At 50.7% G+C, this 17,440-nt stretch overlaps 6 protein-coding genes across 6 annotated transcripts; 2 read left to right on the top strand and 4 right to left on the bottom strand.

The window, feature by feature from the left end:
- Nucleotides 1-1,405: 1,405 nt before the first annotated feature.
- On the bottom strand, nt 1,406-2,320 carry STEHIDRAFT_124259 (uncharacterized protein). Its single transcript, XM_007308060.1, has 4 exons — nt 2,293-2,320; nt 1,920-2,226; nt 1,825-1,846; nt 1,406-1,765 (listed from the first exon to the last, which is right to left on the bottom strand). The coding sequence occupies exons 1-4, from the start codon at nt 2,294-2,296 to the stop codon at nt 1,640-1,642; spliced, it is 459 nt and encodes a 152-aa protein (XP_007308122.1). The 5' UTR covers nt 2,297-2,320; the 3' UTR covers nt 1,406-1,639.
- Nucleotides 2,321-2,410: 90 nt separating this feature from the next.
- STEHIDRAFT_141502 (ARM repeat-containing protein) lies at nt 2,411-4,422 on the top strand. Its single transcript, XM_007308059.1, has 8 exons — nt 2,411-2,553; nt 2,606-2,885; nt 2,989-3,170; nt 3,254-3,531; nt 3,636-3,782; nt 3,856-3,981; nt 4,048-4,161; nt 4,254-4,422. Exons 1-8 carry the CDS (start codon nt 2,454-2,456, stop codon nt 4,296-4,298), a joined length of 1,272 nt encoding a protein of 423 aa, XP_007308121.1. The 5' UTR covers nt 2,411-2,453; the 3' UTR covers nt 4,299-4,422.
- A 1,953-nt stretch (nt 4,423-6,375) lies between these two features.
- Nucleotides 6,376-9,955, bottom strand: STEHIDRAFT_171076 (uncharacterized protein). The gene is made up of 11 exons (XM_007308058.1): nt 9,591-9,955; nt 8,934-9,522; nt 8,689-8,768; nt 8,259-8,616; nt 8,046-8,182; nt 7,797-7,929; nt 7,682-7,731; nt 7,331-7,592; nt 7,167-7,261; nt 6,720-7,086; nt 6,376-6,636 (listed from the first exon to the last, which is right to left on the bottom strand). Exons 1-3 carry the CDS (start codon nt 9,782-9,784, stop codon nt 8,733-8,735), a joined length of 819 nt encoding a protein of 272 aa, XP_007308120.1. The 5' UTR covers nt 9,785-9,955; the 3' UTR covers nt 6,376-6,636; nt 6,720-7,086; nt 7,167-7,261; nt 7,331-7,592; nt 7,682-7,731; nt 7,797-7,929; nt 8,046-8,182; nt 8,259-8,616; nt 8,689-8,732.
- Nucleotides 9,956-10,284: 329 nt separating this feature from the next.
- On the bottom strand, nt 10,285-11,618 carry STEHIDRAFT_160556 (uncharacterized protein; the record flags this gene model as incomplete). The annotated part of the gene is made up of 5 exons (XM_007308057.1): nt 10,285-10,437; nt 10,497-10,649; nt 10,708-10,809; nt 10,875-10,934; nt 11,001-11,618. The coding sequence occupies 5 exons, from the start codon at nt 11,616-11,618 to the stop codon at nt 10,285-10,287; spliced, it is 1,086 nt and encodes a 361-aa protein (XP_007308119.1).
- A 974-nt stretch (nt 11,619-12,592) lies between these two features.
- On the top strand, nt 12,593-13,279 carry STEHIDRAFT_64199 (uncharacterized protein; the record flags this gene model as incomplete). The annotated part of the gene is made up of 2 exons (XM_007307761.1): nt 12,593-12,802; nt 12,866-13,279. 2 exons carry the CDS (start codon nt 12,593-12,595, stop codon nt 13,277-13,279), a joined length of 624 nt encoding a protein of 207 aa, XP_007307823.1.
- A 1,145-nt stretch (nt 13,280-14,424) lies between these two features.
- On the bottom strand, nt 14,425-16,033 carry STEHIDRAFT_171074 (uncharacterized protein; the record flags this gene model as incomplete). The annotated part of the gene is made up of 5 exons (XM_007308056.1): nt 14,425-14,872; nt 14,931-15,083; nt 15,143-15,244; nt 15,301-15,360; nt 15,410-16,033. 5 exons carry the CDS (start codon nt 16,031-16,033, stop codon nt 14,729-14,731), a joined length of 1,083 nt encoding a protein of 360 aa, XP_007308118.1. The 3' UTR covers nt 14,425-14,728.
- Between the last annotated feature and the right edge of the window lie 1,407 nt (nt 16,034-17,440).

The following is a 17,440-nucleotide window of genomic DNA, read 5'->3' as shown; positions in this document are numbered from 1 at the left end:
TCTATCTATCACAGCACAGATAGCGCGAGGTGGTGTATGTACTGCCGACAGTAGGATATGTCTGTCAACATCAAGTAGATCTTTGCAGGTCCCTTACTGTCCATGTTCGTGACCGAATGAAACATGTCATCTGATCTCCCAAGAGTGGACTTTGAGTCAGGAATAGCAGAGCGATGCGAGGATCCGGGGAGCTTATTTAAGGCCGCCGCTCTGACTCCACCACTACTACCGTTGAGGGCGTAGGTTTCTCGTGGTATGCTCGTTTTGTTCGTCGTGCGGTGAGTGCGGTGATGGCTTTGACGAGGATAGCATGAAGATGAATGATTCGGATATGGTGCGACAGCTGTTGGACCACGCAGGAAGCTCTAGTTCCTGGGAGATACATGTATGTGTATCGCGAGTGTCACCGTCTATGGCGAGTTCGGGAAGAGATGAACGTTGGAGGCTGTTGGAGGTAATCGATGTACTGGTATTGACACTTTCCCTACCATGTGCGTGAGGATATTTTGCTGTTGGTCCTATGTAAGATGAACAGCGGGGCCTGAAAGATCTCCGTGATTCTGAATCCGTGCTTGAGTGATGAAAAGTGTTGTGAGCTATGTATACACGTGTTTTCAGTATTCATATGGACCTACAGTTGTCAATGCGATGTGAGGAGATGTCCGAAGCTTTTTATGGACGATGGACGTAAGTGAGACTGATTGAGAGTCGTCCGCCATTAATCATTCGAAGCTCGCAGAGGTTCTGCGGAGCTGTTGGGGGGAACGAAGGTCCTATAATAATAATACAGGTACAGCACAGGCAAGGAGCAGATATCACGGTGGCGCCACCGAGACTCCGAGATATCGACGTTGTTGATGCTATGATTTGTACTGTGCGCCACCCAGAGACTGTATGTATTTCTTAACCATGGATCTTCTTCGAGATGATTGATGGTGACGTTAGCTGGTGTTGTTTCGAACCAAGTTCGTGGGTGCCACATACGGTTGTACGTCGTCCGTGTGTCTGCCTTGACAGCCACTGAACTGTAAAACTAGAGGTTTGTTTTTCGGCGTTGCTTCTCAAAGGCGATAGGTTCTCGTCCATCGCTCATCTACCCCAGAAGCAGATACAAAGCCTGCTTATCCTGTAAATCTCTGCCACTTGGAGATGCAGCGGCTGGATGACCTCTGGAGTTATGAACAAGATGGGCATATCGGTATAGATCCATTCGGGCTGTACGCCACCAAAAGTACTCGTCAGCCTTCACGTCTGAAAGATGGTTCGAATGAGAAGGACGAACGTTGGAGAGCACATATGATCGTTACCGCCTTGATCCTGATACGCCACCTGGGTTCTTTGTCCATTGGAAGTTGTCCGTCATCGAACGGTGTTTCCTGCGGAGTGACTTGTGGTCCCAAAGGCGGATAGTTTGATGTTGTTGCAAGACAAAGATCCAACACAATTGGTACATGCCATTCACTTCTCATTGTTAGTCCATTTATACATCGTCAAAAGATATCTTCATGCTCGCATCCTGACTCCTACACACTCCGTTGTCCTTCCGCCATCTTCGAAATATACAGAGCCTGGCGACTGTCGAGAGTCTACAGGCGTTTCCGATGCCATTTGTATGAGCATGGTTTCTGCTGTTCGAGATTTACTCGTTGAAGAACTCGAGAGGGGTATCCGCGGTCTGGACGGCGTTCCAAGAGGTGGGTGGGGCCTCGGGGTCATCCCTGTGCTCGTCGGTAAAGAGGGAGTGGAACTTGACGTCCTCGGTTCCCTATAAATTGCAGGATATTTAACACAGGACATGTAAGTGGCGTAGATATATGGACGTACCCGGTTGGGCGGGTCGTGAATGCTATAGATATCACAAGTACGACAGTTATGTTTCAGCACACCTGGTCGTGTTCGACAAAAACAAATCCACGCACCGAACATGAACGAAGCCCTCCCCGAGCTCATCGTTGATCGCGGGGATCCTGAGCTTGCCTAGGATGATGGTCCCATAGGACGTCGACGCGCTCCTCACGGCGACGAGGTCACGCTCAAATTCGAACGCAGTGAGATCGTGGTCAGAGACACCGGCCGCGCGAGCCCACATCTTGGGCTCATGCTTGTCCCAGTCGTGTCGGGACTTGTGGATGGCAGCCTTGAGCTGGGACTCGACGACGGTGAACGCCTCGATGGCGTTGGCGTGAGGCTTGTGCGCTTCGTTAAAGTTGAGCTGTTCTTCGGATGCTATATATGCACAATCGTTGAGGACGATTGCAAGGCGTCAATGATTGTATATCTGAAACGGCGTACCCATGGATGAGAGACTTGTGTGAGATCTGGGGACGAAAGGGGCAATCGATGGGCTGTTTTGGAGGTGGCCCGGGCGTGGCCCGGATTAGGCGGGGTCGTCTCTTCAGTGGCCGACAGAATCTGCTGTTGCCGTCTTCCTCATCGTTTTTTTTCTCCAGTGGATGTCTCAGCAACAAACAGCAGCCAAGCCTTCGCTCCAGGGCGTACGCATCAAAGCTAGAAAGGGCGCCGTAAAGGCGCATGCAAAGCACGAACCCACAAGTACGTTTCTGTTTGCGACTCGTTTTCCAATTCTCTGACTCCGTGTTCATAGTCTTCAGAGACCAGCTCTATAAACATCTCGAAGCAGTCCCCCCTGGCGACTTTGAAGTTGTCACCAGCAAACTAGTCCAAGCAGGCTCCACTCTTGAATTCCTCAAATATGCAGACGCACTTTTCGACATCCTCATCGTGGGCGGCCTCCTCCAGCCAGGTGGCCAGTACCTCGACGAGGAAGGCCCCAGTTCCCCATTCTCCGTCTTCCAGGCAAAGGAACCGCCCGAGTTAGATGACATCAGGAAGTATGTTGAGGTCTTCAATAAGCTCATCAGGAGGTACGCAATAACACGCGAACAAAGTCGCCCCGTACTCCATCTTCTTCTCCCTCCGTTTGCTCACCACATTTGACTTGTTTTCTTTGGGTTGGCGGTTTGACAGGTACAAATACCTTCAAAAGCCATTGGAGACTTCGGTACTCCCTACCCTCTTGCAATACGTGAACAAATGGGATCAGATTCAAACGACAAAGTTCGCCATGTGCACGGGCCTCCTCATCGCCCAGAACCTAGCCAATGCATCCTGCCTCTTGAGCTTGACAAGGGAGCACCTCGTCAAGAATGGTTCGTCTCCCTCCATTTCTTCTCCCAATTTCTGCCTTCTCCCACATACGATACTAACGCACCTCACCACTTCGGATCTACAGACCACGCCATCTTCGTCCTTGCGCAGATCTTCCGCGCCTACCTCGCCGAGGCGTCCATGGAGCACCTGTCCACCGCCCTCAAGAAAGCCAACATCAAAGATCTGTCTCTCTTCTTCCCGCCCAACAAGCGGGACAACAAGAGTCTCGAAGAATTCTTCCGCAAGGAACAGATCCCGCAAGTCGCGGAGTGGTGGACCAAGAGGCAGAACGCGCTCATCAAGGAGGAGATCACTAAGATCGTGCATGATATGCTTGATCACGAGGATACGCCGGACAACGTACGTCCCATTTCAATACGGCCTTCACGGGTTCGGTTTTCGTTTCCTTCTGGTGGTCGAATCGTAGGAGACGGTGGACTAATCTTTCACTTCTGGTTGGACAGATCGTCAACGCGGTGAAGACCACGGTCGAGGAGAGGCCTCTCGCCGAGTCTGAAGTCATCGCCTGCCTCTGGCAAGGACTCATGTCTGCCGTCGACTGGAGCGCCCGCGCAGACCAGATCGAAGGCTTGGCCCTCCGTGAAGTTACCGTACGTCTTTTCAGCCCACCTCCCAGTACTCGCGAACTATCTTTTTTGACCATGGTTTGAACGCGACGTGTAGAAATATGCTCCGATTCTCGAGCCGTTCTGCAACGGTCCCAAGACGGAGGTGTCGCTGATCAACAGCGTGCAAGTGTATTGTTACGAAGATACGCGCATCATGAAGGCGTTCCCGCAGATTCTCAAGGTAAGTTCGTCGCCTGGAGTGGCTCTACCTTCGATGACCGACTGATATTTACCCTTACATCTCCAGGTGTTGTATAACAAAGACTGTATTTCAGACCAAGCCATCATTTACTGGCACCAGAAGGGCTCGAAGCCGCAGGGCAGGCAGCATTTCCTCAAGAGCACCGAGACGCTCGTCAAGGTATGTCTTTCTTCCTACCATTGTCCCCCTTCCTCCCCTTGCCGCGTACTTCACCCTGGGGATCCGAGACTGACTGCGTTTTGGTGCGACAGTTCCTCCAAGAGCAGGAAGAGGAGAGCGACGAGGAGGAAGCGTAGAATTGTCGAGATTTGAATGTAACGGTTATGATGTCTTGTTTTGTGGGATAGTTATTTTCTTCGTCTCTCATTTTATTTTTCCGTCTGGTTCTGGTCTGTCAATCAGCGCTCAAACAATGAATACGGACATCTGTACAGATTGGACCACGGGCACCAGATCGAGAGGACTGAGAGGCGTTGTCGACGATGATGTTCGCTCCGCCGGGACAGCGGATGGTCGCACCGCGGTTTCGCCAGAGCACGCTGAGATCGCACATGGACCACTGTCTAGAGGCGAATTTTATGTATAATCACCAGGAGATGAGCATAATAGCGCGACATTTGGGAATCCTACATTCGAACCTAAACAAATGCTCGAACGCTCCTAAGGAAAACTAGTTGTGCTTGCAGGCACGCATGAACAAGTCGAAAAAGGAGCGGTGACGGACAGCTAGGAAATACAGCATACGTGATGTGTGCTAGTTACAGCGGTCCGGGAGTCTTACAGAAACGAACATATAATGATCGTAGAAAATGCAACGCGCAATAGAGCGAGAAATACATATTCAATAAATCCTAGGGAGATCGCCATTTCGTCATTTCTCAGACCCAGCTTGGAATGGCAAAGGTATCTATAGACAGTTCAAGTTCGTTAGTGTGGCTCCTCGTCTGTGGTGTAAGAAGGGGAGGAGACCGACGAACTGACCTCTTCCAGCGATTGTTTCACTCTTGTGCCCATATAAGCCAGGGTTTTATGGCACTCAAGCACCTCGCGCGCACAGACGGAGCAGCTTGAGCGCATAACTGGCTTCACCGCTTCCATAGCTAATGCACTGTTCGCAGAGACTGTCTCCCAATCAGGTCTCTCCTGCACCGCAGCCAAGCACGCCCTCTTCAGCGTCTCGAGCCAAGGCGTTATATAGAGGGGAACGTCTGACGACCTGTCATTGCCGAATCCCCAACGTATACACGGGCATGTGCAAGCGTCGTCGTTATTCCTTGTGCCAGGGACATAAACTTCAAAGTCACTGTCGTTAATGAAATCCACGTCGTTGTTTGTCGGGAATTGTTGGATGACGAGCGCTGCTGTCTCGCTGGCCTGGAGGCGATAGTGTATAAGTTTCTGGTAGTGTTCGAGGCCCATGAGATTGAGATAATCGGGTGGGAGGCTGCTGGTTTTCGAAGCAAGGTCTCGACGGGTGGCCTTGGCCGCTTGATTGGCGATATCGTACAGAGAGTATCGGCAGGCGACGGCGCAAGTGCGAACAGGGTCTTCGTTGATGTGCTTCGTTAGCTGGTGGGTGATCTCGACAGGAACTCGCACGACGCCGTATTTGTCCAATGTCTGAAGAGCGTTCTCCAGTCGAGCCAAGGACAGACTGGGGAGTGGAAGCCGGTAGCAGAGACTGAGGAATTTGTGTCGTGGCTCGTCAGAACGATATCTTCTAACGACTTACAACGCGATGCGACGCACCTGACGAAGATCAAGAACAATTCACGGTTTTCTGAGACGGGGACAACAGGAAGACTGTAGTGAGAGCCTTCAGGTTGGGGGAGGGATAGTATATCGGCGAAGACAGGTGAGAACAGTGCCAGTGCGGTTCTCTGCACGCGAAATTCGGCGTCGTCATTGGATTTGATGACGACGTCCGCGCCGTCGACATCTATGGCGGGCCCTGACGTCTGAGAGGAGGTGGCAGTAGAGGTCATCTACAGAATTTTTAATAAGCGAACTGCTTTGAAGTGACTGCTTCCTCGGTGGATGATTCATGTACGAACCGGAGGCGTTGCAAGGAAATTGTGCTAGTGCCAAGTTGGGGGTATGTCTCTGAGAACACGAAACTCCCCGCGATGCCAAATAGGTGGCATCATGTCACTGAAAAGCTGAGACATCCGTACATCCGCCACAGGCGGAACTGGAAGAGAAAGCGCGCGAGAAATGATTACAGCCAAATCATGTGACCGCGTTTAACCATGCCACGGCGAACACGTCCGGAACGCGTCGCGATCAAGCAACATCGATAGTCGGCCAAGTACCAAGGACACTCGACGAATTACGCATAACCTCCGGATAATATCGTACTCCATGCATCCAGGGGGCATTCTTCCATAGTCCACAAGCGAAATATTCGCCACTACATGACAAACCGGCCAGCACGCCACATCATGCTGACATTCAATGAGTAGTCCTCTCTCAAACAGCCACGATATAATCTTCCGCCCACGCCGGCTCAGGTGACTCGACACCCTGCCAATATCTTCATAGATACTGTTCCACACTATCTGGCTTGATGTGAGGGCAAAGTCCGTTCAACATCGGCTCGATGTCCGCCTTCCCATCCACGATCGCCAGTCGAACCTGCGCAGTAAAGAGAAAGGAAAAGTCCACTGTAAGCCTACCACCTCAGAACCTTGATATGATAGTTCGGCATTGGGACTGACCTTATTATAAAACCTCTTGCTGTGATCCTTCGCCAGCACCTCCAATTCGTTCCTCCCAACATACCTCCTCAAAAACGTCCGCCCCGTAATCCTCTCCGCTGACTCGACTATATCCTCATACGTCGTCGTCTCTCCAACCATATGGCCCATCTCAGACCACCATTTCTCCTGTATATCAAGAGCAGCAGCGACGAACCTCCCGCAGTCTTGAGCCGAGATATAGGTGACCCTGGGAGGACTATCGCGGGAGCCGGGAATGTCTGCGGTTCCGGCACGGATATTGATGACAAATTGCCAAGGACGAAGGCCAGAGAGGGCTTCAGTTTCGTTGTGAGGTGTACCAGCGACCATGGTATTCATGAAGATGCTGGAAGTATCAGTGCGCGGCAAGACTATCAGATATTCTGCGCTGGGGTGAAGTGGGAGAGCGATGAGGAAGATACTAACCCACACGCGAAACGAGTATACTCCAACCCGGAAGCCTCACATGCCTCCCATACCTTTATCTTGGGCTTATACAGCTCAATACCACCGTCATTTATCTATAAGATACCAACGACAGCATATATCAGATTCGGTGTCATGAGCCCAACCACAAGCATTAGACTCACCTTCATAGCAAATTCCGACGGTGCAAACCTCTTACAACCAGCTTCCTTCGCCGCGTCCAATAAATTAATCTGCGCCTTTTCGAACCCATCGTCAGAGCTGGTAATGCACGAAATCACCGTGTGCACGCCTTGAAGAGCTGAGACGAGGAGGGCGTGGTCGGTGTAAGACCCGACGGGACGAACGTCGATGCCTTGGGCAGTGAGGTCGGGTTTTGGGGTGCGGGAGAGGAGTATTATGGAATGTCTGTCCGCGGCAATCACTCTGTCATTCAGGAGGATGGAGCCAGCGTCAGCAAAAAAAACATAGGACGAATGATAATGAGGCATTAGAGAAGGGTGAAAGGAACGAACGCGTCAAGTATATTATGACCGAAACCTCCTGCACAACCTGCTGGAGCAACTTTGACCATGGTGATTCTCGTAAGAACAAGCAGTGCTGTTGAGACTACTCAGCAAGCTCACTGACAACGTTGAACTTTATATGGATATAACAAGGAGGATTTTCCGGACATGAGATCAAGACTCTGATGAGTCAAGGCGACAAGGCCTGCCGCCACCGCTAGGAATCCACGCTTCGGCGTCGAAAGGAGACTGGGGTTCTGAATCGAGATACCAGTAGGAAGGATAGAGTCAGCAAGACGCTCTGAGACGGCAGAGATTTACTCGCAAACACTTGGAGGTCGCAACGTCTACCTAGACATGGAATGAAAGATACCTTAAGTTCATTGAATCACTGTATGAAGAGTCCGAAGCGCTGTAAGGTGATAAGATCCGACGCAGAGCTTGATGTAAGGCAACGTTGCGCCCACTCCTGGCTGATTCAGCACAATACCTACCTATACGTGTTCAGAACTGAGGGATCCCGAAGTTAGTCAGCGCCATCAGAGTGAGGGTTTCAGTGCTGAAGCTCTTGGAGAAAGGGACCCACATCGACTCTTCAGAAGTTGAAAGGCGAACACATGCTCTCGAGGAATACTGCGAGAGGTGCGGGACGATGTTGGGCAACGTTCAGTTTGGTTGCATGCGAAGGGCGTAAGTGGTACGAATGAGTGTCCCATACAGCCTTACAGGCGCATGTGCTCCAGAAGACGTGTGTGGCGTTGATAAGGCTGGTGTGGCGGGGTACAGCAGAAGTGAAATGCAGGTTGTTGAAGCGGGAGGATAGCATTGTGCGAGCGATAGGAGCGAGACCACAATACAATAGGTCCGTGAACCGCGGTGATCTCGTAGACAAAAGTATGCAATTCCAACAAAGACAAAAGCACGAATACAACGCGCTCGGAAATCTGGGTATTCGCCGGCCAAAATAGGACGAAGTCAGCCGCTATAGATTTTGAGCCGATTTCGTGCGCACTCACAAGGAATTAAAATCCCCCAACTATTCTCCGAGACCACTGGTTGATCAGGGTTCCGTTGCAGCTTGGAAAGGTAGGGGCATCTGTAGCAGAGTACGATCGTGAGCATGCTCAAGTATCCGCGTATTTTGGAGAGCCGAACTGACTTTATTAAGCTGCTTTTCAACTCGCTGGCTGATTTTTTTTAGTACCCATGGAATCTCGGACACGTCACGAATACAGGCTGAACACTTCGAGTCCATGGCTACCTTCACGGCCTCCATGACCAGCTTTCCATCTGCAGTGACGGTGTCCACATCTGACCAAATCTGCAATGCAGACTCGAGATCTCTCTTCAGCACCTGTAGCCATGGCACTATGTATATCGGAAGTTCCTCGTGGTTGAGTTCCTCGTAGCTCCAACCCGACATGCGCTCGGAGCAGTCGCAAGACTCGCGGCTCGCTCGAGATCCGGGAATGTAAACTTGCATAGAGTTATTGATGGTATCCACGTCGTCGAAAGTTGGGAATGTTTCGACCGCGTCGGCTGCGACTTTGCTAGCCTGGAGGCGATAATGAACAAGGTGTTGGTATTGGTTGATTCCCATCAAACTGAGGTAGTCTGGTTTGAGATCGGTGACATAGAGAGCTTCATTCTTGAAGGTGGCCCTGGCTGCCTGGTTGGCGACATCATACAGAGAGTACCGGCAAGCAATAGCGCAAGTGTGAACGGGTTGTGTGTCGATATGTGTAGTGAATTGTTCGATGATTTCGATCGGGACTCGAGTAACACCGTACTTCTCCAAGACCTGGAGGATGTTCTCCAGTCGGGCTAAGGGGTAGTGGGCAATACGAAGTCTGTAGCATAGACTGAAGAGATATGTCACAACGAAATCCACGAACGGAACAGAGACAGAAGAGCGCACCTCAGGAAAACTAGAGATAATTCTCGATCCTCTGACACGGAAACGACGGGAAGTTCACCATTGGAACTCTCTGGCTGCGGGATGGACAGTATATCGGCAAAAACTGGAGAGAACAACGACAGTGCAGCTCCCTGCACACGAAAATCGACGTTGTCAGAGGACCGGACGATGACATCTGCACCTTGAATATCCATTGCAAGTTATGAGCGGTCTGAGCTAGTAGTAGGAGCAGTTGGAGTCGGCTTTGGTGATGAAAAGCGTCAATCTTAGGTTGCCGTCGGGAGGCGAATGTGAGGTACCGCGATAGCAGAGGTGTCGGGCTGCAAAATGGCAGATATATTTGTAGCTGTCACGCCATGTTGGCCGTTGGCGGGCGGTCAATCCGACGAAACATCCGTTCTGCAAGAAACAGAACAAGGCAATGTTCACGTGACCGTGACTTTAGCGCCCGCCTTCTGGTCTTCTCTGTCTATAGCGAGCAATGGAGCGGAAAGAGCGCACACCAAGAACTTGGGCGAAGGCAAGGTCATAGGATGTGCATGAGTATTAGTTCGAATTATTGTATGAGCAGATACATATTTATAACATGAAAGAAGGGAGTATAATGCATGCGTGGAGGATGCACTGTATTCAGTAAAAATATAATGCACTGAACGTAAAACATGAGCATGGCAGACATTAACATAAGATGGACCTATGATGCTACTTCGACTGTCCTCCAGGCTGCATTCGACTTGTCCGACGCTTTCTTCTCGGAGAATAATTTCTTAAAGTTGAATCTCGATCGTCTGTCGGCGACTGTGTGCGTCGAAGAGTTCTGCTGGAAGCCTCCCTTCCGGGGCGAAAGCTAGCAGTTGAGTTAGTGTTTCCGTTACCATTCATTAGTGGAGAAATTGAAGGGCATACCAGTATAGATGCTCTATTTGACGTGGTATCAAGTGTTTGTATCTTCAAATCAGGCCCGACCGCAGAAGCGTCTTCCGATTCGGGCCTCATACGCCAGTCGTGGTCCATGTCTGCCTGAGAAAGGGTTCGCGACGTCCGGCGTTCGCAGAAGCTCTGCACCACCGTGCATATCAGCAGTGCAATGGATGACGAGAGTAAATGCGAGACTGACCACTCGTGAGACGTTACGCCGTTGATGAGAACCATCGTGGACCTCGAGCTCGTTCAGATCACTTGTAAGCTCGGCGAACGAGATGTTCGACTGCCGGGTATGCTGTATGCATGGCCACTTGAGTGAGAAGCTGTGACAACGGTTTGGAGAACTTGGAAACATGGTACCTTATTCAAGCTCACGCCGGATTTGGCGACAAATTTGGCCTGCTCTTTTTTCTGGCAAGCCTGGAACGAGAGAAATATCAGCAAAATTACATTCACTACGGGCGTCCCGGGGAACAGAGCGCGTACCTGCACTTCTTCGAAAGTTCTGTGTATCAACTTTGAGTCGCGCTGGGATCTTGCCTGCCAAACGTTCATACGGCGGTTCGCAATTCTGTACAGTAACGCGATTGATTCTGGAGAAGCAAAAGATGTATGCCCGCCTGCAGCTTCCATCCGGCGACGTGGCTTCACGGGATTTGATGCCATGTACGGAAAAGCTACAATCCACTGCCTGTGACCGTTACCGCCTTCGACAGGGGGGGATAATAATATTTCGTTCTCGTCGATGTCATGTGAAGCGTCAGAGGACGATGATGAGTGAGAGGACGAAGAGGAAGAGGACACAGGAACGATAAAGTCTCGGTGCAATGCTGTGAGTTCTGATGGGTGGGCTCCTTCGAATGTGGCCATGATACAAATTTGAGGGAATAAGCGATCCTCGTAGTCGTTCTGCTCCATGACTATGCAGGGCCTCCCAGCCTTTCCGGAGTATCTTGAAGAGCGGCTGAGAGCGGAAGTCGACTTTCTTCCTGCTCCTAGCTGCTCCAGAAGGCGGTATAGCGGGGTGTAAACACTTTCAGTCCCAGACACCACTGAACCTATTTGAGGGACACCTCCGGGGAAAGAATTCGAGTCGAGAGACATGACGAGGGAGAAAAGAACGCGGTAGAGAGATACCAAGACAGTCGATACCTTTGTTGCTCGCCCAGCGATGCGAAGAAGGTTTGGCGGAGGGGGAATGACAAGGGTGGTCCAAAGGGGTCCAGAATATATGGAAGATAAAATACGCGCGCCATCTTTATGGATGGATCGCTGTCGGTGAGAAGGCCAGCCAAATAGGGAGAGAAGGTACCTGGTCAAAACACCATTCCATTCGATCTTGTTCTCAGATGACGCAGGTGATGCACGTCGGCAGTGCCCACGCTGCAAGCTCACTCCGCTAGTTTAGTGTCAGTTGTTGTTGACAATAGCGTGTCTCACATTGGAAGACGGTGCGTGTATGTGATCAGTCGCGTGAGCGCCCGAAGACGATAGTCTTGTCTAATATTGCCTATGAGACCCAAGGCAAGTACTGGATCGGAGACGCACCAAGGGGAAACCATGTTACGAAGAAGAAAGACTGCCCGGGAAGAAAATGAAAACGATTGTGGCAGTTCCGAATCTGGTTTGCGCCAAAAGTGTTGATTGCGCGTGAGATTGCTGGCCCGGCCGCACGTCGTCACGGGAACGTTCAGTTGGTGGCTAAGGACCAGTTGGCCCTTGGGCCCGAAATGCCGGGTAAGTCTTCACCCCCATCGAGAGACCAGAGCATGGCCTGGTGACCACACGCAAACCACACGCCTTGTTTCGAAGATGGCAATCCTTATTGTCACGGTTGGCCTTGCGTCTCTTGTTGGAGTTTGGGCCCAATGTGGGCCCTTGATCGATTTTGGCTACTATTGGCCTGACTTACTAAATCATGATGTTCCTGACGAGACTCACAAAGTCTTTTGTCCCCCTTATAATCCAGCTACGAACTTCACCCGTGCTCTTATACTAGGGATCTCCTTGCACAGAACCGCTTGGAACCCTGAAATCTCCGCGCTCTTCGACTTGCAGGATCATCTTCCAAGTCCACGATGGCTCACGATCAGCGCCGCCGCACTTACTGGCACCCTGAGAAGAACGAGGACGGCTCTGATGATTATCTCTGCTTCTCCCCATTTATAACTTGTTATTTTGCCTTCTCTCTCGATCATGTCGCCTCAGTCGACTTTTTGGATGACACAGAGGCAACCATTGCTGCTCAGAGCATCAAGAGCGGGATTTACGTAGGTCTGGCCGAGCAAGTGAGTAGAATCGAGCCTTTGTACTTGCTCCTGACCGTGTGCTAACTTTACTCCGCTTTATAGGGAATAGATTTACCTATACCCCAGCGCCCGTGTCACCGCCTACGGATACGTCTTCTTAGTCGCGGCTTGCCAACGGCACGCGACCTTGAGAAACACTGTGTTCAAGCATCAATGTGTCTTCCCGTTTCCCCTGCTGTTTTCCATCCTACGGGGCGACCACCAGCCATCACTTCTAAGCCTTTCCCGTGGTCCGACATGTACCACCACTCGCCCATGTATACCACGCTTCGTGTCCCAACTTGCACTCAGGACTATTCTGCTGCGGTCTTCTCTAGTGAGCAGGATGTGAGTCGCTTGCGCACGGCTTGGAACGAGGATGAGACGGAGCGTAAAGCCCTACTGGAGGCAGCCCAGTCTCACGATGTGGACGGTACGTCTTTGTATCGAGATCAAACCCATGAAATGGCTCAATAATAAGCATCCGCTTCGTACTGCTAGATACATATCCCTATCCTCTTAGAGGGCTCAACGCATACAAGTACTACAAGGGAGTAAGAACCGATGACGCCCCCGCCCCAGTCGCCCTCGTTCAAGAACAAGACGAAGATGACCACGAATCTGAGGTCTCTGAGCATGTGTCTGTCCACACCGACGCCGAGAGCGAGGAATCCACCAATTCTGAAGTCGACGCCGTCAACAACGTCTTCCTCCGAGCCATGTTCGACGGAAACAACCCGGAGGCTCAGATCATACCCATCACAGGAAAACCGGAGTATGACTTATCGAAAATAGAAGCGGTGACCGATCCACGTTACCTATTTGAAGAAATCGCAGCTTTGACGAAGTATGTCTCGAATTTCGCCGCTAATCATTCACTCACCACTCACCGATCCCTTTTCCTCGGCAGGATACGATTGGACTCGCAGGCTCGTGCTGAAGCACGTTTCAAGGAGCTGGAGCAGGAGCGACTTGCGTCGTTGTCTCAACCCTCCAAACCCGCCACCAGCCCCGAACCTAAGAAGCCCAGAGGTACGCACACACTCTTTTACAGACTCATCGCGGGCCCCGCTGACGCTTGGTGTCCCAGGGCTATGGCCGCTTTCGCTTGCCTCTCGGTTGATCTGTATCGGTCCTCGTCGTCGCAAAACTGAAACGTCAGACGGGGACAAAGCTCGTGCGCCTCGACTACAATAAAAGCTTCGTACTACCCCTAACATTCTTCCTGCTCTGACCAACAGATGAGTCTGGTTCTAAGAACCATACAAGTTCGCTCTCGCAATGCGCGAAAGGCCCGTTCCGATTCCTCAGCTCACTCTTTGCCGCGCGCTGGAGAGCTCGAAGATCTCCCTCATGATACTATATCGCCATGCAACCTCACGTCCTGCCTATGCCTTGCATTCTCCATGCTATCCGCCTTTCGTTCCACCTATGTATCATGTATCTACATACACCCTATTTTTACCGCAGTCTCGACTAATCAATGGTCACGTCTCCTTGTGTCTGATCGCACGACTTGCATCAGGCGTCGGTCCCGAACATATCGGCATCGAATACCTGGATAGAAGTAAACAACATGAGAACATACTAAGACACTCAGATTGGATTAGTCGTGTTATGAACCGATTTCGAGGCCAAGAAATCGGGTAGTGCGACAATGAGACCATAGACGGAACAAAGTACGAGACGAACTGGTGAGCTGTACTAGGCAGTTGCTACTATCAGGCCAAGACAAGACAGTAGGATGCGAATGTGTACTATATCGTATTATCGTATGAGTAGGTACATATGCATAACATTACAGAAAGAATCATCATGAACATGTGGACGATTTATAGGTGTAAATACTGCCACGGTCGCGAGAAGAGCAATAATATATATCATGAGCACAGACATTAATATAAGATGGTGACCGATGCCAGCCTGCTACTTCGATGTTCTCCAGGCTACGTTCGATTTGTCCGACACCTTCTTCCCGGAGAACAATTTGTTGAACCCAAATCTCGATCGTCTGTCGGCGACTGTGGGCGTCGAAGAGTTGTGCTGGAAGCTCCCCTTTCGTGGCGAAAGCTAGCAGGTATATTAGCCTTTCCATTACCATTCATCAGTGGAAAATTAGACCGCATACCAGTATCGATGCTCTACTTGACGTGGTCTCAAGTGTTTGGATCTTCAATTCAGACTCCATCGCAGAGGTGTCGTCCGATTCGGGCCTCATACGCCAGTCGTGGTCCATGTCTGCCTGAGAAAGAGTTCGCGACATCCGGCGTTCGCAAAAGCTCTGCATCACCGTGCATATCAGCCAGTGTAGTTGATGACGATAATAAATGCAGGACTGACCACTCGTGAAACGTTGCGCCGTTGATGAGAAGCGTCGTGAACCTTGAGCTCGCTCAGATCACTTGTGAGGTCGGCGAATGTTGTGTCCGACTGTCGGGCGTGCTATACATTGCCGCACGCGTGAGCGAGCGGTGACCACAGTAGTAGAAAGGCCATACCTTCGACAGACTCATTCCAGACTTGGCGACAAACTTGGCTTGCTCGTTTCTCTGGTGAGCCTAGAGAAAAGGTCAGATATTGTGTTTCGGAGAATATGATTCGATATACCTGTACTTCTCCGAGCACTTGACGAATCAACTGCGGGTCTCGTCGTGCTTTCTTTTGCCAGATATTCAGGCGACTTTCCGAAATTTCGGATAGGAGATCGAGCGATTCCGGAGATACAAGGGATGCACGTCCATCTGCAGATGCCACCCGGGGACGTGGTTTCACGGGATTCGAGGCAGTGTACGGGAAAGCTACGATCCATTGTCTGTGGCCATCACCTCCCTCCACAGGGGGCGATATGAATATCTCGTCTTCTTCTGTGGTATCGGAGTTCTCTGACGAAGACGATGACGAAGAGAAGGAGGGGGAAGAAGATGAAGAAACAGGAACAATGAAGTCTCGATGTAAGGATGTGAGCTCTGAGGGGTGTGCTCCTTCGAATGTCGCCATGATGCATATGTCTGGAAATAGATGGTCCTCGTTTGCGTTATCTTCCATGACTATGCACGGTCTGCCGCGTTTGCCAGAGTGTCTCGAACAGCGACTGAGAGCGGACGTCGACTTTCGCCCTGCCCCTAGCTGCTCAAGAAGGCGGTATAGTGGGGTGTAAACGCTTTCAGTCCCGGTCACGACCGAGCCTACTAACGGTATACCGTTGTCGAAAGATGCCGATTCGAGAGACATGACAATGAAGGAATGGGATGGTGGAAGAACACAATAGTGATGCCGAGACAGTCAATGCCTCAGAAGATCGTCCAGCGATGGGGAAACGAGTGGTAACAGATATCGGAGGAAAAGGTAGTGCAGGGTGTGCACAGATCCTCGACTTAGGCTACCTTTGTAGGTGATGCCACTGCGGGAAGTAAATCCTGCACAACTCATGGGTAAATCCAGTACATTACCCTGAAATACCGGATTTTCCCGTAAGAATGTCACCGCCCAAAAGTACTGGATTTTCCTGTGCTCTCTGGCAGCACTCCACACTCCCTCAGAATCTCTTTCTAGGTGAGATAGACCTCAGTACCATTGTTTAGCGGTCGTATATAGCACTGTATGATAGTATTATTGCGTGTCCACATGTCTCGTGAGCTCTCGCTGGATTTTCCTGTACCTGGGCAACCGGGATATCCTGTACTTGATCTAGAGGAGCTCCCAATGCCTTGCTACAGTAAATTCCGTGGCTCAAGAGCTTCCGAAGTGTGATCAGAGTGTTTGGAATTTGGAAAGAGATGTACATGAACGAAGTCAGCGGTAACGCTGAAAGGTCCAATGCATCCATAGCGTGAGTTCAGGACCCCTGCATATGCCGGAGGAGGTCCCATCCGAAATCCCCAGATTTTGCCCTTTTTGTCGCACGATTTTGGGTATATTTTGGTCCGCATGACGATGGTACCTCAGAATTTCGACCATTTTGGTCCGCAGAACGGGATGGGACCTCAAAATTTTCGTTTTTGGTCCGCACGATAGGATGGTACCTCAAAATTCGCATTTTTTTCCTTCCATATATTCATATAAAATCAACAAAAATTGCTCCAACCGGTTTTGAACTGCATATACTGATGTACACCCTCAATTTGCTCCCAATCGACCTCCACTAGCCTCCACTTCCATTTCCGAGCGATTATTTTCTTGTGGCGCCACAGCGCCACCCTGAGTCAATGTGGCACTGCATCTAATTTCCGTTTCCCCCGCATCGCAATCAAGGCTCGAATGACTTCTCCCTTACGCTCGCATAAGGTCCAAAACAAAGCTAATACTTACCTGAGGTACCGGTATCATTGTGATGGGAAAGCCTTAGGTGTCGGCGTCGATGTTTGTCTGCCTGATGACCTTAGATATTGCTAACGATAGGAGGGCACGGGTTGGAGGAAAACGAAAGAATCTGGCAGACCGAGTAAACAGACACGTGCACTACGCTGAACAGCGACTAACACAGGTACAGAGTAACAGAGACGACTCGGACACTCTCGGGCTCCATTCAGCGAGATCCGACGAAAAGACAAAATCACGAAAGAACCTGATTTATGGTCTGAAATTCGATATTGTTGAAATAAACAACCCAGCAGGTACAGTCCGCCGGAATGCAACTCG

This window comes from Stereum hirsutum (assembly GCF_000264905.1).
Source record: "Stereum hirsutum FP-91666 SS1 unplaced genomic scaffold STEHIscaffold_14, whole genome shotgun sequence".
In the NCBI taxonomy this organism is placed as follows: Eukaryota; Fungi; Basidiomycota; class Agaricomycetes; order Russulales; family Stereaceae; genus Stereum; species Stereum hirsutum.
This window is presented reverse-complemented; position numbering and strand designations above follow the sequence as displayed.